General features: G+C 49.2%; 2 protein-coding genes across 5 annotated transcripts in view; one reads left to right on the forward strand and one right to left on the reverse strand.

Moving 5' to 3' along the window:
* ADAP1 (ArfGAP with dual PH domains 1) overlaps positions 1 to 4,990 on the forward strand; it is a 48,720-nt gene extending 43,730 nt beyond the window's left edge. For both annotated transcript variants that reach the window (XM_037506742.2, XM_037506743.2), the window contains 4 exons: positions 221 to 283; positions 782 to 853; positions 1,078 to 1,306; positions 1,400 to 4,990. In XM_037506742.2, coding sequence (XP_037362639.1) covers positions 221 to 283; positions 782 to 853; positions 1,078 to 1,306; positions 1,400 to 1,428 — 393 coding nt within the window. In that variant the 3' untranslated portion in view covers positions 1,429 to 4,990. The remainder of the gene's footprint in view (positions 1 to 220; positions 284 to 781; positions 854 to 1,077; positions 1,307 to 1,399) is intronic.
* GET4 (guided entry of tail-anchored proteins factor 4) lies at positions 3,508 to 24,717 on the reverse strand. Of its 3 annotated transcripts, none has more exons than XM_037506745.2 (10): positions 23,876 to 24,102; positions 16,395 to 16,473; positions 15,978 to 16,059; positions 15,197 to 15,346; positions 12,174 to 12,312; positions 10,651 to 10,791; positions 10,148 to 10,223; positions 9,863 to 9,935; positions 6,319 to 6,479; positions 5,090 to 5,130 (listed from the first exon to the last, which is right to left on the reverse strand). In XM_037506745.2, the coding sequence occupies exons 2-9, from the start codon at positions 16,467 to 16,469 to the stop codon at positions 6,361 to 6,363; spliced, it is 855 nt and encodes a 284-aa protein (XP_037362642.1). In that variant the 5' UTR covers positions 16,470 to 16,473; positions 23,876 to 24,102; the 3' UTR covers positions 5,090 to 5,130; positions 6,319 to 6,360. The 3 variants fall into 3 exon arrangements, with proteins under 3 accessions (XP_037362641.1, XP_037362642.1, XP_054549544.1); XM_054693569.1 differs by lacking the exon at positions 23,876 to 24,102 and adding an exon at positions 17,244 to 17,934; XM_037506744.2 differs by lacking the exons at positions 6,319 to 6,479; positions 23,876 to 24,102 and adding an exon at positions 24,537 to 24,717 and having other exon boundaries at positions 3,508 to 5,130.
* Between the last annotated feature and the right edge of the window lie 128 nt (positions 24,718 to 24,845).

Raw genomic sequence — 24,845 nt, forward strand, 5'->3', positions numbered from 1 at the left:
CTCCTGGGAGATGTGGCTCCTAGTCTGGGAGGGTGGATCAGGACACCAAGGACCCCACAGAATCCTGCTGCTGACTGCCGGAGGCCTAAGTGACCCTGGCTATCCTCAATTTCTGGGTGTTCAGTGGAGAGAAGGCAGGGAAGGGCTGGGGAAAAAGCCAGGGGGGCCAGGGGCTTGCCTGGGTGACTTACCCACCCACTTGAGTGCTTTCTCTGCCCAGCTGGTGCCGAAGCTCTCCAGGAACTACCTGAAGGAAGGCTACATGGAGAAAACGGGTCCCAAGGTGGGTCTAAGCAGAGTTGGGGGCTATATGTGGCTACCTGGGATTCCTAGGCCTCATGAGATCAGCATTTTGGTTACCTGGGCCAGGTGTGGCTGTGGACACGAGGTGGGTCATCCTGGTGTGGGCAGCCCTGCCTACTACTCTGTTTGCCCCACAGAGCCAGTGTGGTCCATGCCTGCCAATGGGGGATAAAGAGCAGACAAGGGTGACCCACCTCCCAGGACCCAGGCCACCTTGCAGCCCAGACTGAGCTTTGTGGGGGCCTAGGGAGGGGCCTGTAATGGACACTGGGCTCACAGACAAGGGAGGAGCTGGTGCAGAGAGAGAAAAGCATTGAAACAGGAACTGTGTGTAAAGGCCCTTTATGTGGTGGGTGGTGGCCAGAGCAGGCCCAGCATGGCCACAGAAGGCTGAGTGATGAGTGAGATCCTGCCCTCTGGTGGTGAGCTGTGGTCAGCTGGGGACAGGGGCTTGGCTCAGGCCCTCTCTGACCCACAGCACACAGAAGGTTTCCGGAAGCGCTGGTTCACCATGGATGACCGGAGGCTCATGTACTTCAAAGACCCCCTGGTGAGGAAAGGCCGTGGCCCCGGGTCAGCTGGGGTCAGACATGGCAGCCAGGCAGGGCCCTTGCAGGGTGACCAGTGTTTGCTGGACACATGGTGTGACGTGGCTGTCCAGGCTGCCGAGGGAGGGAGGGGGCTGGGTTTCACCAGCTGAATGAAGCTGCCCCTGCCTGGAACGGGCTGGCCCCAGAGGGACCCAGCCCAACTCAGCCTGACACCTGCCCACAGGATGCCTTTGCCCGTGGGGAAGTATTCATTGGTAGCAGGGAGAGCGGCTACACGGTGCTGGATGGGCTCCCGCCATCTACCCAGGGCCACCACTGGCCACACGGCATCACCATTGTCACACCAGAGCGCAGGTTCCTGCTAGCCTGTGAGACCGAGTCAGAGCAGAGGGCGTGGATGGAGGCTTTCCGGAAGGTGGTGGACAGGCCCATGCTGCCCCAGGAATATGCAGGTGAGGGCCAGGTGGGGGTGGCCTGGGAACTGCGCCCAGCGCTAGCGCTACCTGTGTGGCTGTGACAAGTTTGGACATTTGTCCCTTTTCCAGTGGAAGCCCACTTCAAGCATAAACCCTAGCAAGTGGCCCAAGGACTCTGGACTCACTAGACGAGGCTGGCGAGGAGGCAGCAGCCGAATCTTGGGGGCCTTCAGACGGAGGGGGTTGGCAGCCCAGCCCCTGTCCTGCCCTGAGGGGGCAGCCCTGGATATGGTCAGGTGGGGCCTGCGCTCTAACCACTAGGACATGTTTCTCTGGAACCTCATTTTAGCCCATCCTGACCTCTGACCCCATCATGCTGCTGCCCTTTGATGTGACACCACTAGCCCCTCCTTCGTACCCCCCCCCCCAACCCGCACTCCTCACTGGCCAACCCTTCAGCCCCTCACGAATTTGCCCTGTCCAACCCTGACCAGGTGGGCTGTGAGACAGCGGGCTGGCTGCATGCCTCCTCTCCCTTTCCCTCTGCCCCCACTTCCAGGTTCCCTCCCTTACTCCCTACCACCCTCCCCCAACAAGTATTTATTAAGCATCTGCTGTGTGTCAGTTGTAGGGTGCTGGGGGCTGGGGTGGGGAACTTGGCCTGGTCTTCAAGCTGACCTGGCAAATGCAGATGGGTCTTATGGGGCCCTCTGGGGAATGGAGGTTGTCGCCAACTGGGACCTGCACCCTCCAGTGTGTCCCCTACCTTGTGCTGGGAGACTAGAGGGTCAAGCTGCTTGCTGGTACCTCAAGCGCCCAGCCCAGGGCTTGGCACTGACCAGTGACCAATCCCACCTGTCTGACCTCATGGTCTCTTTGAGCACTTGGAGGCTGGGCCCTACTCATGCCCCACAAACTTCAGAGTGCTACTGGCCAAACTGACTACAGCCACGGAGCCCCCACCCCAGGTAACTTGGTTCTGTGCCCCCCGTGGGAGTGTGGAAGTGTGCAGGGAAGGGGTAACCATGTGGGGCAGTGTGTGGTAACCAGGCTGTCAGGCTGGTCCTCTGCTGTCCCAGGCAGCTGATGTATGGTCGGGGGGGGGAGGTCACCCGCTGGGTGAGCAGATGGCCTCCAGCCCTCGCTATTAGCAAGGGACTAGGAAGGGATCCCCAAAGTGTCATGTCCTGAAGCCCCCATCATAGCCTGGAATAAAGTGGGGATTGAGTGTGGCCTCATCTGTGTCTGGCATCTGGGGTGGGGGCTCTGGGCCCCCACAGAGAACTGTCAGGAATGGGTATGCTGCCCTCCCCCTGCCTCTGAGCATGGTGCCCACCAGCTCAACCCTTATAAATCTAGATTCTGAGGGAGGTAAAGGACTGGGGGGCACGAGACACCCCTACTCACAGAAGCTCTGTCCCTGTTGAGGGACAGAGAGGTCTCTAAGGGACAGAGGGGTCTCTAAGATGGTTGAAAGTAAGGACAACACAGTGTGAACCCTCCTCCACCGCCACCTGCAGTGCCCAGGGGGTGTAACAAAGACCCACCTGCCTCAGGCAACCCCCCCAGAAGAGGCTGCCCTCACCCCTTCCTCAGAACTGAGGCCTCCCTCCCCAGTGCCCTAATGCCCTATCTACTACCACTGACCTGTTTTCTACATAAGGAAACTCAAGCCCCAGAGGTAGGACTTGCTCTGCATCAGAAATAAAAAACCCCGTGTCCCCCTGGATTTAAACCCCCCCGTGCAGGGGTCAATCCCACCCATAAGCCCTCTTGGACTGATCTCCTAGATCCTTCTTGGACCCTAGAAGTGCGGGTGTCCATTCTGAGAGCACACGAGCATGCGTATATGCAGACAAGAGCGCACACACGTATGCCCGTGTGAGGGGGCGTGATGGTGCATGTGAGGGTGTACGTACCCTTGCATGTGCACACCCATGTGTTATACAGGAAACAGACAACCTTAACATTTTAAAAGAAAACAACTTGACAACTGGTGGGAACATTTCTTAGGCAAGGCTGGGAGTTATAATCCATAAATGGCTGGTCCTTTTTTCTTACCTTGAAGTTCTTTTAAGGTGCTGTGGCCAGGACCTCCCTCGCAGGGGCCCTGGGAGCCCTCTGGGCACACCTAGTGCTGGTCCTGGGCCATGAGGTCAGTGCAGCTGTCCTGGCCTGCTAGCACTAAGGTGGAGGGGTCGCAGGTACGCTCATGCTCCTAGAAAATGGAAAATGACCGCGCCCTTCAAACCGCACGGTAAAACCACAGGCTTATGGGGTCAGCCACACGCACGTGATGCTCATCCCATCCTAAGTGAACGGCGGGGTTTACATGGTTACGGCAAACACTAGGTAAAGCCTGCACGTCACGAGGTAACTGGGAGCTACCATGAAGGAGGGGAACCTGAAACCTGAGGGGTGACCCACACCAGGACCACGTATGCTGTCCAGCTCAGCTCCTTCGTCCCGTGTCAATTCTGGGCCAAATCACATAAAAATGCACTCTGCTCAAATTGCTCCCTGATAACATCAGCAGAGTGGGTGCAATTTGTGGCTTCAAAACAAGCATCGCGGCAGAAGCAGCATATCCCTACTGGGCTCAGACTCCATCCAGCTTCCCTGTCCAGTCGATGGTCAGGCCTGAGCCCCAAGTCCACTCTCTCCCAAGAACCACCTTGGGCAGTCTGGGGGAGAGGGTGCTCCAGCGGTTTTCCATCTCAGGACAGGTCAGCACAGCCTCTCCTCGATGACTGGAGGCTCATGCTGCTGCCCACACCTCCTGGCTGCTCCAACACCTCAACTTGTTTTATCTAAGACCATGAAACTTTCTCAACATTGGCTACCTGCTGCTGTCCACACCATCCCTCTCAGGCTGGACAACCCTGGAAGCCACTGGTCATAGCACCTGGCCCCTTGCTGGGGCGTCACAGGCCTTTGCTCAGATGCCCACGTCCCAGAGCTCACTCAGAAAGGACCAGTGCTGCAGAGCCCAGTATAAAGGATTTATTTAAACTCAATTAACACAAACCTTCCTTGAAATTCCATTTTTACAGTAAATAAAATTGTTTATTTCCCTCCTTCCCATGCATGATCACTGTGTATTAATCTACAACTCTTAACTGTGAAAAAATAAAGTGTTTCCTGTTCGTAACGATCCTGGTAACACCTGGATAGCATCAGTGAGCCGGGAGAGCCCTGCAAGCTCCTGGACTGGTTATTTGGCTAAAACCTATAATGTCAGCTCAGAGGAAACAATCAACCGATGAAGATAAATATTGCATTAGGAGAGGTGGAAAGTTCTGCAGCATCCCTTTGGAAAGACACCATTTCCAGAGTGACAACGTGACCCTCAGCAGCAGGGCTGTGGCTTCCAGGACCCAGCATGGAACAGCTGCTCTCCAGGCCACAGCAGGACGTCCAAGGGGACAGCTCGCAAGCGCTGTCTGTGCTGGGGGACAGGCACTCGTGACAGTGGTTTCAGGACACTGCCTCGCACACCAGAAGCTGCGCCCATGTCAGCCCTCAGCCCTCCCAAAGCAAAGAGAAACAAAGGACTGGGAAAGGTGGCGCAGCAAGGCCTGTGCTTTATTGGGGTCAATCTGAGGGAACACGGTGTCGGCCTGGTCGGCACAGCGACGCACAGCCCTTGGCCAGCGCACAGACACAGACACCGACACGCAGCCACAGCCTCAGAACCCAGAGCCCGTGGGGCATGAGGACCCCAGGACTCGGCCTCAGGCGTCTGCATGCAGGTCCGGTAGGCGGGCGGCGGCGTCAGTCGAGCTCGATGGGGCTGCTGTCGTCCTGACTGTCCTCACCCTCCTGCTCCGAGGAGCCCATGAGGCTGCTCAGAAGGTTCCCTGGAAGGAAACGCACGGTGGCGTCAGGGCTACAGCAGCTCCTCACAGAGGCCTCCGGCCCAAGAATTCCCACCTCCCACAGCACCACGTCTGGGAGTGTGACAGGATGAGCAGCAGCCTGACATCGCCACGCCTGCAACCAGAAGCCCCAGTGCAGAAGCCACAGGACACAGCAGGTGTGTGGTGCGGGACTAACAACAAGGAGAGCCTGAGTGCCACTGATGGGGACATGGTGCTGTCACCAGGCGGAACCTAAAGCATCATCAGTATCATGGGAGATTACGGTCAACCAAGGAAAGGCGACAACTCACAAAACATGGCACAGTCTTAGAACTATATAGAAAGAAGCCAGATGCACCAAAGTGTCAAAGACAACTCATAAAAACATTAAATGTTTTCACCACTATTTTTCCGCCCTACTTACCTAAGTTTTATCCAAAGAACTATTACGTCAATACAAAGTCTAAAAAGCCCCCTTAAGCCAAACCATAAGGGAATCCCAAGAACAAACGGAAAGGCAGACAATGTTCTTTGAACACACGAACACAGTCATAAAGGTGTTAAAGCTTTCCCTGACACACAACCTGAACTCATCCCAAGAAACACTCCCAGCATGTCTGACATCTCTAGAAAGGCCAGTTCTCAAGTTTGTTCGTGCATGAAGAATCAGGACACTTGTGACGAGTAGGGACCAAGCCTAACAGATGTAAAAACAGGAAACATTTCACACAGCGAACTGAACACACTAAAACGCCACACAATTTTAGATAGACCACAACCCTGTAGACTGGCATACTGGGAACACAGCTGAGGAGAAAGGCCATGGTATTTGCCTCACACCTTCCACTGAGCCAAATTCTAGACAGAGGCAGGTCACAAGTAAAAATTTATGTGTTTAAGGGGAAACAGCTTAAAAAAAACCCAGAGATAGGAACCCCCTACCATACGCACAATTTGGCAAGGCCATTAAAATGACAAAGGCTTACCCCACCCCACCCCAGAGAGCCACAAGGAGAGGGATGCCCAGATTTGGGTATGGGAGGGTGGCACAGACTGCAACAGCACATCAGAGGCACAACCCAGGCTCTGTGGGACAAGCCCTACCAGGGCCTGCCCTGAGTCACATGGAGCAGCCCCCAGCTCCAGCACTAAAAAGATGAGGTGCAGTCGGTGTGCACGATACGATACCGTTTACGTAGAACGAGCCATCTGTGTATTTGCAAAGGTAGCTCAGGAAGGAAGCTCAAGAAGCCTTAACGCTGCCTGGCCCTGCGAGGACTGTGGAACAGCAAGACAGGGCCGGGGGCGTGGATGCTTTTGAATTCTGAACTCCGTGAAATATGATTTACCTATTCAAAAATAAAATTTAAAACATTAAGGATTATAAAAATCACTTTTCAATGAAGGACTATACTGGCCCCTGCCCTGGTAGAAGGGAACAGTTTCTATCAGACCTCAGTGAGAGCAGATGGCCCATGTGGCTGCACCAGATGGGGGCAGGATGCAGGGGAGGCAGCCTGACCTCAAATCTGGCCCCCAACCCTCACCTACCAAATCTAAATCATGAAAAAACAGGCCATATGAATAGACCTATTACTACGAAGGAGATGGAATCAGTAATCAAAATTCTCCAAACAAAGAAGAGCTCTGGGTATTTTCTCTTTCACTGGTGAATTCTATCAAACATTTAAGGAATTGCTATATTTCTCAAACTTTCAAGAAATTAAAGAGGAAGGAATGCTTCCTAACTCATTCTATAAAGCCAGCGTAAGTCTAATACCAAAGCCAAAGACACTACAAGAAATAAAAACCATAAGCCAATAACCTTTATGAACACTGATGTAAAATCCTCAACAAAATACTAGCAAAAAGAATTCAGAAGCATATTGAAAGGAATACACCATGACCAAGTAGGATTTATTCCTGGAATGCAAAGTTTGTCCAACACACAAAAATCAACTGATGTAATATTATGCCACATCAACGAAGTGAAGGAGGAAAACCTACATGATCATCTCATTTGATGCAGAAAAAGCATCTTGACAACATTCAACACTCTTCCATAAAGTACACTCAACAAACTAGGAACAGGAGACTACCTCAATATAGCAACAGGCATATGAAGCCCAAAGCAAATATACTAGAACGGTGAATGACTGAAAGCATTTCTTCTAAGTTCAGGAACAAGTCAAGGATGTTTGCTTTTACCACTTCCGTTCAACATAGGACTGGAAGTCCTAGCCAGAGCAATCAGGCAAGGAAAAGCAATAAAAGGCATATAAATTGAAGAGGAAGAAGTAAAAAGTATCTGTTTGCAGACAACATGATCTTATATGGAGAAAACTGTGAAAGTTCCACAAAATAAAGTTAGAACTAATAAACAAATTCAGCAAGGTAGCAGGAGACAGTCAACATAAGAAGTCAGTTGCATTTCTATATACAGTGAACAATCTCAAAAGGAAAAAAAACAATTCTATTTACAACAGCATCAAAAAAGAATTAACTGAGGAGATAAAAGACTTGTACAACGAAAATTACAAAACACCGTTGAAAAAAATTAAAGACATGAACTAATGGAAACACATTCCATGTTTATGGATTGGAGACTTACTATTAAGATGTCAATGCAACCTCGAACAATCTATAGATCCAATGCATCCCTATGGCATTTTTCACAGAAACACAAAAACCCATTCTAAAATTCACATGCAATCTTGAGGAATCCAAATAGCCACAACAATCCTGAAAAAGAACAATCTGGAGGCCCACACTTCCAACTATGAAAACTTACTATAATGACATAGTAATTTAAATAGTGTATTGGTACAGACACATAAGACCAATGGAATAGATGATGTAGAAATTAACCTCATAATATGATGAAATTATTTTTGACAAAGGTGCCAGGAACATTCAATGGGGAAAAAATCTTTTCAATAAATGGTGCTAGGAAAACTGGATTCCACATACAAAAGAATAAGGTTGGACCCTTACCTCACACCATATACAAAAATTACCTCAAAATGGATCAAAAACCTAAACATGAGACCTAAAACAGTAAAACTCTTAGAACACACAGAGTAAAAGTTGTAGGACAATGAATATGGCAATGACTTCTTAGATATTAACCAAAGGCAGAAGCAACAAAAGGAAAAATAGACAAATTACTTCATCAAAATTTTTAAAATTTATATTATCAAAAGCCCTTAAAAACAGTAAAAATGAGGTGGGGGTAGGATAAACAGGTGAAGCACAGGATTTTTAGGGCACTGAAAATATTATGTATGATACTATAATCACGGATACGTCATTATAAGTATGTATGCAAGTCCACACAATGTACAAAACTGAAAGTGATTCCTAATGTAAACTACAGACTCTGGATGATCATGATGTATTGATCTAAGTTCATCAACTGTAACAAACGTTCTACTCAGCTGTGGGAGACTAATAATGGGTGGGAACAAGGGGACTATGGGAAATCTGTATCATCCTCTTAATTTTGCTGTGACTCTAAAACTGCTTTTAAGAAAATGTTTAAAAAAGGTGGGGAGCCACCTATAGAATGTAAGAATATATCTGCAAATCAAGTATTTGATGAGGAATTAATATCCCAGTATAGAAAACTACTAAAACAACTTGATTAAAAAGTAGGCAAAAACAAATACATAAATATTATAGAGACACGCAGATGGCCAATAAACACAAGCGAAGACACGCAACATCACTAATCCTTAGGAAAGTGCAAAGCAAGATCACAATGAGCTACTACCTCACATCCACTAGGAAGCCTACTATCAAAAACTCAGAAAACTAGTGTTAAGGAGGAAGTAGAGCAACTGGAGCCCTTCTGCACTATTAGTAGGGATATAAAATGGTGCAGCATGTGTGGAAACAGTATGATGGTTCCTTGAAAAAATTAAAGTTATTGTATGACCCAGGATTTCCACTTCTGGGTATATACCTAAAAGAACTGAAGGAAAGAGAGATTTGTGCATCCATGTTCACAGGGCATTATTCGCAATAGCTAAAAAGTGCAAACAACCCCTGTGTCTATGGATGGATGAAGGGATAAGCACAATGTGATATATCCATACATACAACAGAGTATTATTGAGCCTTAAACAGGAAAGAAATCCTCTGACATAAACTACAACATGGATGAACTCTGAGGACTTTATGCTCAGTGAAATAACCCAGTCACAAAAATACAAATATTGTATGATCCTACTCATGAGGTCCCTAGGAGTCGGAGCAATAGAGACCTAAAGTAGACGGTGGGGGCCAGAAGCTGGAGGGAGAGGAATGACAGTTAAGTGTTTATTTGTGATGGACAGTGGTGACGAATGCACAACAATGGGAATGTATTTAATGCCCCTGAACTGTACACCTAAAAATGGTTAAAATGGTATAAAGTTTGTTATGTGTATTTTACCATAATATTAAAAAAAAAGAAAGAAAGAAAGAAATCTGGTGTTGACTCTCTGGCCAACAGGGAGTGGCATGGGGATGATAATGCATCAGTAAGTGACAGTGCCCATTAGCTCTAGGGAATCTGCTGAGAGAAGGACCTAGTGACAGAGCTGAGATGGGGAACACTGGGACGGGAATGTGGGCACCAGCGAGGCGCCCCAGGGGAAGTCTGACCCAGGGCTGCCCTGCCCTCCCTGCACAGCACTGAAAAGCAGAACATGGTGATGCTGCTGCAGGTAGCCTTTGCTCCAGGCCTTACCTAGCAAGCCTCCGTAGGAAGAAGTCTGCTTGGGCGGCACGCCAAAGAAGAGCTGTCCTATCCTGTCGAGGTACTGAAAGAGGAAAAGGGGTCACTGAGGCGGCGGAAAGTGCCAGAGCTGCATGGTGCCCCACAGGAGCCACTGGCCAAGGGCTCCCACCCCTCACCTGCAAGCCCCATCCTAGCATGGGTTGCCACGTGACCCCAGTGCTTCTCTCCACCCCTTTCGCCAGCTGCTGTTGCCCAATATCCACAAGCTTCCATCCCACTTGGGAAGTCCCTCACCTCGTTGTACATGGGATCCCGCCGGAGGGACGGCTGGTACTGCTCACACAACACTGTGAACACGGTCAGTTTGCCTCTGAAACAGGAAGTGTGGGACACAATGCTGCTTATAACTGAAGATCCGAGAAAACAAGAAACACACATATCCTCGTGCTACTCCCCCCCCACACCTATACCACAAATCCTATACACACACACACACACACACACACACACCCCCACCATGGATATACAAACCTATATACACATACACCCCCCCCCACATATCTATACATAGCAAAACACCATTACATATATAACCCACATACCTACACATATCCCCTACACACTGAGACACTCCCCAAACCTACAGACACCCCCCCAGACCTATACACTCCTCATACACCTATATACATAAACCGTCACACCCCCATATTTTCATATACCCATACACTCTCATATACCCACACACTCACACATCCACACACCTCTCTATACAGAGACAGCACACACACAAAACCCACCCGTCTACAGCCAACAACAGAAACCAGATGAAATTTAGCAGGGGCTGCACAAAGGGAGGGCCGTTCTCGATGGATGGGTGTTTCTGTGTGTATGTCGTGAACACCACTGATGCACTGCTTTTGTTTTTTAAACAGAGAAACCTAGAAATAAGAATATATTCATGAGTGGGAATACTGAGGATGGGGACTCCACAAATGTTTATATGATCAGTGTAAGCACAAAAAACTCCTGGTCAACAAAGCTACATGTGTCCTGGGACATCCTCTCCCAGACCCTTTGTGAGCACCGCAAATTTGGATTTTCACATTTTACAGGTAAAGTGACTTAAGCCTAGGAAGGTGACATGTCCAAGTTCAACAGAGCTGTGATACACAGAGCACATGAACTAAAGTCTCTTTCTCCACACTTGTTGGGCACCTGCCTGGGTGGGCAGTCACTACAGGGCCAACAGCAGCAAGACCTATAGGCCAGGACATGTCAGAGGGCGCTAGGTCTGACTCTGGTTTCTACCTGCAGAGGACATGGCCACAAACTGCATTTCACTGAGGTGCAGTCCCTCAAGAATACTTTTTTATAAGGCATCAGGAGGGACTGATGAGAACAGGTTTAGCAATCTCATAACCAGAGTCAAGTTGAGTCCAGAGGAAACACACCATGAGCCAGAGCTGGCACACTTTGGGTTTTAACAGGATTTCCTTTGTAAAGTCACAGATGTCACCAGCACAATTATGTGTGGAGCTCAAAGTTCTGAGGTACTAGGAAGTACAGCAAACATTAGTGACTGTCGCCCTCAATTCAGTCTACCTTATCTTAAGGTCTGGTCTGCCATATCAAAGTGTTTTAAGAAAATCAATCTATCACAAATGAAATGTCTCCATGAGGAAGGAAGGGCTCAAATTTGGAAAAGCAGCACCCAGGAGCTCAGGCAGGTGGCCCTGTTGCGCATGTGCAGTTCAGCACAGACTAGTGATGGCCACAGACCTTGGCTGCCCACGCCTTCCACTTTGTTATATGTTTCAATACTTTCAAAATGTTGGAAAGAAACTAAAAGGTGATGAGGCCTAACTAGAACAGAGGGACAGAGATGTAGGGCTTTGTGGAAATAAAAAGATGTCAGAACACATCACTGTTAACATGTTCAGATGCAGACATATCTGTAAAGACAAACAGCTTTTGTGAACATGCTCACTTCACTGTCAGACAGTCCTTAAAACCCATTAAATACATGAATCCTACAGAAAAAATAGTTGCCTTAAACAGAAAACTGATGGTCATTTAACACATTTCTTTAACCACTCAACTGAAATTTTACAAATGCCTTAGAATTCCAACAGCATAGGGAAGTTGGAGGGAGGTCTGTTTTTCCCAGAGTTCTGCATTAGACCTGGTAAGATGGTATTTTATGTGTGTGATCCTAAGGGACCTCAGTTTGGCCTTCAGTGTGTCCTAGTCAGGGGACAAGGTCATGGCTTAGAGAAGCCGTTTTAGCAAAGATATGACAAAGCAAATATGGAATACCTACTGTAAGACAGCCTGTGCCACGAACATGTCCACCTCACTGCGAAATCCCCTGGAGGTAGAATATTCTACTAACATGTTAGCACATCCTTCTCCATCAGTAGAGTGCAGGAAGTGATACCGAGATTCACAATAATTTTGTTCTACACGGGGAAAAAGAAAAATCTATAAATATGAGCATCTTAGAATGGATTAAAGGATCTTTGAAAGACTACACCTAATCTACCTGTACTCCGCACTACCCTCCCCTGCTTCCAACCAGGCACACTATAGTGCTGTGCGTGTCCATCCTGCACACAGGGGCTCTGCTAACATCTCACTAACTTCCTTAAGGTCCGAATCCAAATGCAAACGGAAGGTGAAAGGTGATGTGGATGAATTCAGCTGAGGGAGGTTGCCCTGCATTCCCACATTTATATTAGCTGCACCGTAAGAAGTAGCCAAAGGGGATCCTATGAACCTATACAAATGGCAATTTCATACAGATACGATGAACACAACGCACAATACGCTCATCCTAATACTCAGCACTTTCAATCTCAAAGTAGCAGCCAGATCCAGCCCGAGGTTGCCTTTCTCCCACAGGCCTTGTTAGTCTGTTGTCCACCCAGAGTCCTGTGGTCCCTGCTAACCTGGGATGCATGAACAGTCCCAGCCCCACCCACTTTCCCTTTTTGAGGTGTTTCCTGCTCCCCTCCCCACAAAAAAGGTGAGAATCAAGAAGTTTTCCTTGATGCAGGCAAGAAGCTGGAAGGACTACATTCCCTGAGGGCTGATAGGTCCCTTGGGTGGTGGGGTGGCACTGAGGGCCATGTCCTTCCATCACTGTTATGTAGAATTTCCAGCTCTGTTGTGTCCCTGTTGACAGTGGGGTTACCAGGCAGCTGGTCAGGCCCCAAACCAGAACCCGCATCCTAACAGTCATTCCTTCTTAGTCCCCAGCCTATGGCTGCATGAGTGAGGAAAGCTCAAGGTCACAGTGCTAACAGAATAAACGGGACCTAGAACATGAGTTCATCAGTGAACATGTCTAATGCTAAGCCAGCTGGTCAACATTTCTACTGTAAACGGGCTATTTAACTAGGTTCCAGTAGCCTGTGGTTTTTTTTTTTTTTTTTGCTTGCTTGTTTGTTTTTCCTAAGAAAATGACTGAAGCTCCACCCTTGCCTGACTCGGGCTATGAATCTGGGCCTCTATCCATCCTAGCGTACTCTCTTCTTTCTGCTGCTACCTTTCACATGACAGTTCTATCCTCTGCCCCAGACACTGGGCAAGGTCTGCAGCACATAGGTTGCCCCAGCCTGGTGCTGCTCAGACACAGCAGCCCCTCCCCAAGATCTGCCTGTCCTCAATACACTCAAGGACCCTCCAGAAAGAAATGGATCACATGCCATGCTGGTTTCTCACTCCTTTAGAATAAAGACCAGCCCCTCAAAAGGCTAGGGTACTCTGCCAGTCTGGCCCTGCTGCCTTCTCAGGCTGCACACCTCATGCTCCTACTTTCTCCCATCTTCTACTGGGAACATGCCTCTTGTTCTAGCCACTGGATCTGGATATGGCAGACCCGCCCTCACCCGGTGGCAGATGCTGGCACCCTATGCGCTGTGTTCAGGATTCAGGATGACGTGAAGTCAGGGTTTCTTTGTTCCGTTTTGTTGTTCATCGCCCCTTTCCCTTCAAATCCTAAAATAATCTGGTTTTAGAGTATCCACATGAAAAAAATAAGGCAAGTAACTAGGTCCTGGCACTCATAAGGCTCCCTCGGAGCTCTGGGATGAAGCTACATGGACGCCACGTGTATGGGAGGGTGTCTGTGTGCAAGTTGTGAAGGGCAGAAGCCAAAGGCAGCACAATCCCAGCAGCGTCATCAGAGCAGGTGGACAGCAGGGACTGGAGCCCACATATGTGCCTGCCTGGGGCCCCATCCTGGTGGGTGGTTTCCTTAGCCTCCTGGCCTTTGAATTCTGTTTCTGTCTGATCCATTCCTCTTGGAATGTCCTCTGCGAGCAGGACCAGCAAGTATGTCAGCACCCAGAGGGACCAGAACCCTCATACCTGCCTGCAGCAAAGGGATGGGGACCCATGAGGGTCAGGGAGGCCTGCTGCATGAGTGGGTCCTCAATTTTGTGTGTCTCTGGATGATGGAAGGGCAGAAGCTTTGGACTTATGAGAATCCAATCCTCAGTCCATCAGAAGTGTTTGGAGGAACACTATTATGGGTATCCTTACAGAGCTCATCTGCACCGTCTAAAATAGTCACCTTCAGCCTAGACCTCCTCAATCTCCACAGCTCCAAATGAAAGAGATGTGCCCTTTGCGCCCCACCCAGGCACCTGCCCCTTGGCACCTCCTTCACCTGAATTACCCAGGTGAGTCCATTACTGGCAGTTCAGCAACAATTGAGATCCACTTGCCATGTGAGACCCATCCTCCCCTCCCCCAGTCCTTGGGGAGGAGCTTTCTGAACAACAGTCCTTCAAATCTTGCAACAAAAATGTACTGAGCCTTCCCTGTGCCTAAGCAGATATACAAAGGTCAGGGCCCAAACACCACTAAGAAAGAGTCATGGTTCCCACTTTCACAAAGTGAGTAATCGTCACAAATGCCTAATCAGAAGATAAGTGGATGCTAAGAAGAAACAGAGCTTGGTGCCAAGAAGCCCTGGACCCTTAGGGAAGGATGGGCTTCATGGGAGGGGCGTGGTGTCCCTGAGGGCTGGAACCACAGTCAGGTCAGCTAGGGGAAGGCTGCCTAGGCCTCCCCTCCTTGGGAAGCACCCTCGTAGAACAAAGGTGCTCACTTAAGAGGAGATTTACTACCAAAGCAGAATGTTTAGCTCTAACTGGACAGAGAACACCAGTTATTTCAAAGACCAAACTCTCCCGTCCCATGGAGTTGTAGCAGACAATTTTATAATTGATTAAAATGGATAATGCAGGTAAAAAGCCATGGGGAACACGAAGAGGACACTTACTGCCTGGATGGGCTCCCTCCCAGGCCCTCGGCATACAGGTTTCCCAGGCCTACCTTTCCACAGGGTGAGGGCCAGCAGCTGGTGGAGCCGGGGATGGCCCAGTTTTCCAGAGCCTCCACTGGACCATTTCAGCGCTCTAGACACAAAAGCCACTCGCTCCGGAGAATTTGGATCCATCATACTGAACAGTTTAGCCAGATTTTCTAAAAACAACACAAACACAGACCCTTATGCACAGGAACATACCACTACTTCAGTTCTTCACATGGTGCATCTTAAAAAAAATTCATTAAAAACAACAGTTATCTACTTCCAAAGAAACCTGAGAAACAACTAGCATGTTGTTGTGTCCCCAGACGACTCATTCCCTTGGGTTCCTGGCATATCCAGGGTGACCCACAACTGACCCGTCTGCTGCAGTGACACGCTGAAGGTGGGTTGTGGTGAGCAGCTGAAGGGCCGAGCCGGGGTGGTAGGGGGTGAAGTTAAGAATGGCAGAGCCAGGAGCAGACTCTCCTTTGTCTCTCCAACTGGGCAGCCACAAGAAGGTCTCTATAACCTCACAAGCCATCATCCATCAGATCCACAGAGAGGCCAATTACTGTGAGGACAGTACGGGGGAGTTCCACTTATAAAACACAGCATCATCCACATCCTGCGACATGCACTGTGTGTGCTCAGGGGTGAGCTGGTCAAGGACTGCTCACAACTAAATTCTCCCAAATCTCAGGAGTCCCTGGGTCATACATACAGATGGAGCTGAGCGACTTGAGAGGCCAAGACTGAAACTGTCCCAGGTGCAAAGGCACTTGGCGCACAGGAAGAAAGCCTCACCCAATAGCTCGTCGGCAACCTCAACTTCTGCCTTCTCCAGCGACTCAAGGACCAACATGGACAAGTCCGCAGCACTATTTTGCTATAAAACATGTAAAAGAACAAGAATCCCACAGTTAGGAAAAATACCACTCATTTGCAGAAGACTCAGTAAAGCTGGGTGGCTGCTCTGGTTTTCCAGATAGAACCTCTGAATAGACAGAGTTATGGAAAGGACTGTTAAGCGCCCAGGTCATGCAGCCCCAACTGCTGAGAACTACTGGCCTGGACGGACTGTGTCAGAGCCCCCACATCTGTGTCCTGAAATACAGAACACTCTTAGTTCTGGCCACCTCAGAATGACATCTCCCTGGTCATTCCAACCCTTCAGTGCCCAGTCCCCAGCGGAGACAGAGATGGTTAGAAGTTGCTACTTACTTGACCGTGGCTGAAGAACAGCAGTGCTCCAGAGCACATGAGCTCCCGCGCCTCTGCATGCTTGTTCTGTGACATGTATCTGTGACAGAGAGAGGGCAGAGCGCCAGTGAGACCTGGCCAAAACATGACAGTTGGCAGCAGATGTCCCCACAGTCTAACTCACCACACCCTCTTATGCCCACCAAGCCCCCCAGTAACAGTTTGCTAAAGATGAGGTGTTTGAGTGAACACAAAAGCTTTGTAAAGCAGACAATTCACATGCATCTATACCGCCTGTGAAGAATGGAAACAAAGTGGGTTTGCCCAGGGCTCTATATCCAGCCTCTGCATTGGGATATCTCACAGTCCAATTTGTCAATGATTTAGGCCTCATGGGACAGCAGACTTGTGCCTCACTGCAGCAGCACGCACCTTGGAACAATACTGGGCATACCCTGTCTGTATCCAAATATGCCAGGGGCCAGAAGGAACATCTCCCTGGAGTAGCTCCAGGGTTTCTAGTAGAAAGGACCACTGAAAGGTTGAGGGTGACATCCACCTTCAAGTACAGGCCTTGCCTTGGTGGCAGGTGCTGCATGAAGGGGCAGGTGATGAACCCTTGTCCATCAGATGGGAACCAAGAGACTGGACCACACAGAGAAGATAGGGACATGGGAACTCCATGACAGTCTTCCCTGGAAACAATGACCTGTGACTGTGCCCCTGCCAAGGTCCCATTCCCGCCTCCAGACCACTGCCTGATTGTGCCACTCTGAATGCATTCTCTCCAATGCAGGACGTAGGAAAGGCTGGCTTCCTGAACTACAGAGGGACAGAGACAGAACCAGGCAGAACCAAGCAGAACCCCACCTATAACAAATTAAAGATGGTGAAGAAAATATTCTCGGCACAAAACCCTGGCCCCAGAGAAGAAAAAGCGTTGAGTGTAGTGGCAGGATGGCCACAGTGCAGGTTTTCTATGACCCGAGCAGATGGGTGAAGGAGGAGTCCTGGAGCCCTTGGTGACTTTTCTTCAGCTTTTCCAGATACACGGCAGGCAGGGGTGCTGGTGTGGGGGGGGCCGGGAGGCTGGTCGTTCCGTTCCTCTGGCGTCCTGGCCTTACATGCCCAGTCTCTTGGCTCAGGTGCGCTCACCTACGCATGCCCACACTCTACGCCAGGTGTCCGCCATCAGGTAGCATTTAATTTAATGGTGGGAAGGTGGAAAAGCCTGATATGTTTTACTTACCCTACAGTGAGATAGCAAGCAATAGCTTCCTACTGACATGGGCCAACATTTCCTAAAGTGTGGCAGGTGCAAGCAGCACAGATCATACCCAGAATATTTAATTCATTGCCTATATACTGATCTCAGTGATCATCAGAAAAGAACCATTAAACCAGTGTAGGGTAAGCAAAAAATGTCAGGCTTTTCTGCCCTCCCGCCATCCCGCCAGGATAGATGATGGATCCTTGCGGTCCTGAATGCATGCCTGATGGCGGGCACCTGGAGTAGGGTGTGGGCATAGGTGGGATGGGATTCACCTGGCTAAGACAGGGCTTTTAAGGGCGGCGCCATGGGGATGCCGAGAGAGAAGCAGAGAGAAGGCCACAGAGCCCAGATAGAGTGAAGACTTGCTGGGGGCTGGGAGGCCTGCCAGCCTCCCCACCCACCCCCCAGTACCCCTGCCTGCTGTGTACCTGGTAAACCCCAATAAAAGCCTGCAAAAGCCACTGAGGGCTCTGACTCCTCCTTTACCCGGTCTGCTGGATCATAGAAAACCTGCACCGTGTCCATTCCTGACCCTACAACCAGTCAAGCAAATTTGTGCCTCCCAGCTGTAATGCCCTAGGACGAAGCCATGTTTCAAAACAAATGACGTAAGAGCAAGATCCCGAGTAAGTGGCAGTGTAGGGGATCTAAATCCATAACACACACCTGGGTGGTGCCGCAAAAGGCTCGAGCCTAGGGCCTCCCCCGTGGTGCAGCAGGTGGAACGTCACTCTGTGAAGCTGTCCGCAGCCTCTGCAGCGTGGGTTCAATTCCCAGCTGGCCAGGGAGAAACCCACATGGCGCAGCAGACCTCTCCTGCCTCGCGCGCTGCTCCCCTCAGCAGAGCCTTTGGTCCGTCTGCCTGTTCTGCTCCCTGCTCTGTCTCTGATGAATTCCCTCACCCCCCTGCACCTCTGGCCTGTACCCCAGTTCTTGTATGCATAAATAAATCTTTAAAAAAAAAAAAAAGGCTCGAGCTTAGAGCGTCCTTCAGCTTATCAGGTTTGACAGGTGGGAAATGTCAACCATGGAAGATCTCTCCCAGAAGAACACATTCACATCCCAGCTGGCCTGCAAAGGCCCCCAAGACACCCCGGCGGCCTGCACAGGGGAGTGAAAGGTGGAAGAAAAAACTTGAAGAGTTTGGAAAACCTCCACCATCCTGTAGGTGACCAGCCTGGGCTGCGGTTCCCGTAAACCACTGTCCAGAGCAGTTTCTTTTTCACACACATGGGTGAACCTGGCTTGAGTGCTCCCAGGTCCTCCACATGACCTGGTGCCCACCACTGCTGCGTGTGTTCTGGAAAAACAGGTGCTTGAAGGTATACAGCCTCATGTTACCACCTGCATGGACAAACTCTTAAGTATTTGTCCTAAGTGATAATCATACAAGCTTGTCTCTGCTTTATTCATAATACAACAGACTAGACTCTTCTATCTGGGGTATTCTTTGTACACCTACTGATTTAAAATTCATGGTCTGAAAGCTTGTTTTGGACAAAGTTGTTTGTGGTATAAATAGGTTTTGAGGAACTTCTTTGGCCGTTTTAAAGCTAGGTATTAGGATTTTCTCATCTAACTCTGGCTCCTGAAGTGGAGAGGACCATGTCATGTCCCCTTAATAACAACATGTCTCGGGCCTCCCCGGTGGCGCAGCGGTTGAGCGCTGGGTTGCAAAGCTGCCCGCGGCCTCTGCGGCGCCTGTTCGATCCCCGGCTGCTCTCTGGCCACCGGAGGAGGGTCCCACATGGCGCGCAGACCTCTCCTGCCACCCGCTGCTCCCCTCAGCAGTGTACTTTGATCCTTCTGCCTGCTCTGTTCCCTGCTCTGGCTCTGGTGAATTCTCTCACCCTCCTGCGCTTCTGACTGTACCCAGTGCATGTATAAACAAAACAAACAAATAAATAAATAAAAATAACATAAAAAAAAATAACAACATGTCTCATGTGATGCACATTTAAACTTTAAAAAACAAGAAGTCTGACCAGCAACCTGGTCTGAGTAAGGCTACTGTGTGCTTTTCTAAATAGCTCTCCAAAGAGCTGAGACACTTGCTTGGCTGAAGCCAGGCTGCTCTTGGTCAGCAATTGTGCTAACCCTTGCAGCAGTCTCAGAAAGAGAAGAGACATGTGGCTCCTGACTTTGGAGACTCTAACAGGCAGTGGCACAAGCTGTGTTACAGCCACTGAGTGATAACCTTCAGGGCACCCCATCCTCCCTGCTCACTACAGTGCCAATGCCCACTAGTTATCTGGATCTAAGCACACGGTGATACCCAGCTTTAGGTGAAAAACTGACTACTGGGAGACAACTTGTAGAAAGGTGCATCATCTTAACTAAATTGGGACTTTCTTTCTTTCATCTCCCCGTCACCTTGAACACCGGTGTAGTTAATCTACCATGGGCTTAGAGTATGTTATTTCTTTACTGGCTTATTAAGAGACCATACCCTATATGGTTATGTTATTATTGCAAATTATAATACCCCCAGTGAACCTGTGTTAAATTATTGGCAAAGACATTCTCTGTTTCTGAACACAATTTGGTAGAGACAAACAGTATAGCAAGAAACTCTCAGGAAACCAGACTGAGGGGAAAAACGCCCCAAAAAGCAGAAAAATCAATTCCTGGGGCAATGCAGCCACTTTCAGGAGCATGACTATAGCAGCACATGGCCACCTGAAGCTCCCCACGTCACCGCCACCTTTCTTCCTCCTCTCAGGTCACAGAGGAAAGACAGAGATGGTACACAGTCTACTGGGCTCATAGAGATGGTACAGTCTTCTGAGCACAGAAAGAAGGCAGAGCTTTACCGAGCATACATTATGATGGCACAGTGTACTGCATGCACACAGTATAAGATTTCCACCAGTCATCTGCCATCTAGCCAGAAACACCTGTTGCAGATCAAAGCAAGCTGGTAAAAGACAAAATACGGACAGGTCACTTTGCAAAATGAATGTGTGCCTTTTGCACTGCAGAATTACAGGAGTGAAAAAGAATTGTGTTCCTAAAAGCAGCTGAAACAGGAAACCTCCAGCTTGGTACCAGCTTGAAGTCCTGACCTCCCCAGCAGGCAGCACCTCACAATGACTAGGACTACGTTGTCCACAGTGGAAGGATCTCCACTTGGCACATGTGGAACTATTTGAAGCCAACACTGACTGAGGTAGCAAATCTGTGTCCATGCAGCACTGTGTCTGTGCAACTATTCTAGTTTATTTTTCTCCCTTAAAACAAAACATAACAAAACAAGCAAGCAGCAAGCAGGCAGAACACAGAAATACACAGAATAAATACTAGTGAAAAACTGTGTGGGTGCCCATGAAGAATGACAGAGCTCATGTCAAAAGTCTTAGAGGCTGAAGCACAACATCTAGAGCTCAGAGGGCTGAGCAACACTTGGCATCAAAGTTGCTGAAAACAAACCTAAACTACAAGGCACAGAGGCCTCGAGTCCCAGCGGTTCCTTTAGGGAACGTTCATCTTCTAAACTGGGAAGCAGAGAACAATTCAGGTATTTTTTTTTTTTTAATTTCTCCATACAATTTAAGATGCAATACTAGGTACAGTCTATGATCAACTATCAACACAAATCTCAGAAGGCCCCCCAGAGTAGAAAGATGCAATTTTCATTAAATCATAAAGGCTGCAGGCTCTGAGGTGATGGCTGTACTGGGCTTCCCTGCAAAACAGTCATCCAAGCACAGAGGCTTACTTAAGGAATACAAATAACCCAACAGGCTTGGAAAGCAGCTCCCTCCTTACCCTGAAGACAAGCCTGCAGAGACAAGGTGATCACTCACAGTCATCAGAGCTGTCCATTGACAAAGCCTCCAACTCAACCAGCCAAACTAGTGAGGACAGCCCACTCCTGCACAGTACACACTGTCAACCCAGTCTGCTGGGCTGCCTAACTCCTTCTCCTTCCTCCAACTGCTATGGGGAAAAGTGATTAAAATAACATAGTTCAGTAAATTTATCCAACAAGTGAACGGATAAACTGTGGTGTATTCACATACAATGGAACACCACTCATCAATGACAATGAACTAACGATATATACCCGAGTCAATCTTGAAATAATCATGCTGAGTGAATAAAAAAATATCAGACCAAAAAAAGAGGACATACAGTATGATTGCATTTATATAAGACTCTAGAAAATGCAAGTCAGTAGTTGTCTGGGGCAGAGGTGGTAGGGGGCTGACCCGGCAAGACTGATTGTATGGAAGAGCAAGAACACTTTAGGGGTGGGGGCAGTGGATATTTTAATATGTTGGCTGGTGGTAATTTCGTGTATTTGTCAAAATTCGTCGAGCTGTACATTTTATCTAAATACTTAAGTATGTGTTTACTAATAGAAATAAAAATTGGTTTTATTTGGTGAATTTGGCTTCTCCAAGGAGCTAACCTAGGTCAAGATCATGGTCTGATCTTGTGGACTTGAGTCTTGGAGAGAAAAGTACAACTCCAGGCTGTTTCAAGTAGGACTTCTGGATGGCCACAACCACCATCTTCAACTGGTTCCACCACATCCCCAACAAGGCCAAGGGCAAGTTCATTTACTTCTCACAACCACAAATGACCCAGGAGGAAGCCAAGACTCAAGAGAGGTTACACTAGTGTCCTGATTCTCAGGTCACAGAACAGAGGTGACAAGTAAGTCCAGGTCAAGGCTGGGCTTGGGGCGAGCCCGCAACAGTATCCTCTCTGTTTGCTCTTGCCATGCAGGTTCATCACTGTCCCCTTGGTGGAAGAACTCCCACTCTAAATTGAAGTTGACAATGTTCCTCATGCAGCAGTCACTGCAGAACTGGCTCAAATCAAAGAACACCATGTTTTTTTTTAGGAAGATCCAGTTTTGCTGATTAACCACTGGGGCCAATATTTATATACAAATACCCAAGAACAGCATACACGAAGGCAAATCTTGAACACTACAATAGTTCTACATTTCAAAGATTCTGGACTGGCTAGTCCACCAGGATGAAGATTCTATATTACAGGGTTAAATGACATTTACATTTCTGCTTTATTCCTTGAAGAACAATCAGTTTGAAGAGGCTATCACAGCCCACACCATTTAGAAGATATTAATGTTTAGTGATAAATTCAGCAAGCACAAAAAACTTAACACTAAATATCAAGCATTAGGACTTGTTTCTGTCAGAACAGCATCTAACTAAAGGCAAATGTGAATTTCTTTCTAAGCCAATAAAACTACTAGGTTTCCAAAAGACAAAGTCATTTTGTGACACAATGATAAAACTAGATGCAACCTGACTAGTTTGGCTGACTATAGAATGTCAGGGGTTAGTAAATAGAAAATTCTGGAAACAAGACTACCCTTCGGAGGTTTAATTCATGGTTCTGGACTCTGGCAACAAAGAAGGGTCTATAAAAGTTACATGAAAAATCTTGAAAACCAAAGATGACAAGGACTCATTCCCGACTGGCCAAGTCATAAAAGTTACATGAAACATCTTGACAACCAAAGATGACAAGGACTCATTCCTGACTGGCCAAGTCAGTAGAGCCTGAACGCCACATTCAAACACCCCTCCCACAATCAGGGTTACAGGCATGGTATCCACCAAGCCGCAAGCTGGAGACCATATATCAACACCTCCCCTGGATTCATCACTGATAATCCAGTCCTACTTGCTACTCTGGGCCACCACTTACATGTTTCATCCAAACAAAGTTCGAGAAACTACAACCAAAGCAGAAAGTGCCTCTAGAGTTCCCAGGATACTGATTCAACTTACTATTTAAAGAAAATTAAAAAAACTTAGGCCTATATGGTGTTAAGGTCCCCTGACTGCCCTTATATATCAAACTAAGGCACTGCTGCTGCCAGTTTAGAAAGAAATGGTACTCCACAGCACAGACTAAATTATCTTTAAAACACCTCCAAGTTCTAATGAATAACTAAATTGTTTTCTGCTTGAACCGTAAAGGATCACAGAATATATATAACTTCAGGGGTGTCTGATACATATACATTTTAAGAAATGTAGGAACTGTATGACAATAAGAATACTGCAGTTCAAGAGAAAATTAACTCAAGATGCACAGAACTTGGAAAATTTCTAGGATCGCGCTGAGAAGATAAAATTGTATTTAATCCAAATATCACTTCAACACAAAACTGTATTTTAAGTCACACGTTTTTTTCTATACTAAGTCTGTGACACCAAGTGTGTGTATCCCATTTGGGACTCACCACATTCCAGAAGCTCAACAGCCACACGTGGCCAAACACTGGGCAGCGCAGGTGGAACAAAAAATACCAGGCTTATAAAAATAGCTAATTTACCAACAACACAAAATGCGAGAGACCAGGGGGGACCCACGACTTTAAAAAAAACTTAAAACCCCTCACGCCGGGAACCCCTGTAGGAGGAAAACCGTGAGGCTTCGCGCGGGGCTCTGAGGGCGCGGGGCGCGGGGGTTGGGGGGCTGGGGGGCGGGGCGGGGCGCGCGCCCGCCGGGGCGGCGGCAGCGAGGTGCGGGGCAGCGCCGGGGAAGGGCCAAGAGGCCGGGGTCCCGGCGGGGGGCGAGGACGCCAGGCTCGGAGCAGGTGGGAACCAGGGCGGAGGGCCTGGGGCGGGCAGAGGCGCGTCCGGGGCCGGAGCCGGGGCTGCGGCGGGCGCCGGATCCGCGGGCCGCCGGGGGCCGGGGTCCGGGGTCCAGCGCCGCCGGGCCGGGCCCGCACCCTCGCGCGGCCGCCGCACAGCCGCCGCTCCGCTCCGCCCGCGGACAGACAGGCGCGCGGGCCAATGGGCGCGCGGGGAGGCGCGGCGCGGCCAATGGGAAGCGGCCGGGGGCAGGGTGCCGGGTTGGGCGTCCGGGCGGAAAGACCTGGAAGGCGGCGGCGCGGCTACCTGAAGAAGAGGGTCCGGTACATCTGGTGAGCCTCGTAGTAGTCGCCCTTCTCGACGCTGGCGCGCAGCTTGCCCTCCACGCGCTGGACGCCGCCGCGATTGCGGGCGCCGTTCCGGGCGCTCTCCTGCTCAGCCATTGCCGCCGCCGCCATCGGGCCGGCGTTCCGCGCAAGGCTGACGCTGTCGCAGGCGCGGTCCGCAGCGCCTCTCGGCTTCCGTCCCGGCGGCGGCTCGACGCCCTCTACGGTGGCCGCGAGGAGCCGTGCAGTTGGGGCGGGCGCCTCGGCGACGGTCACGTGACTGAGGGCG

The sequence above is a fragment of the Talpa occidentalis genome, unplaced genomic scaffold, assembly GCF_014898055.3.
Source record: "Talpa occidentalis isolate TD23 unplaced genomic scaffold, MPIMG_talOcc4v2.1 talOcc4.12, whole genome shotgun sequence".
In the NCBI taxonomy this organism is placed as follows: domain Eukaryota; kingdom Metazoa; phylum Chordata; class Mammalia; order Eulipotyphla; family Talpidae; genus Talpa; species Talpa occidentalis.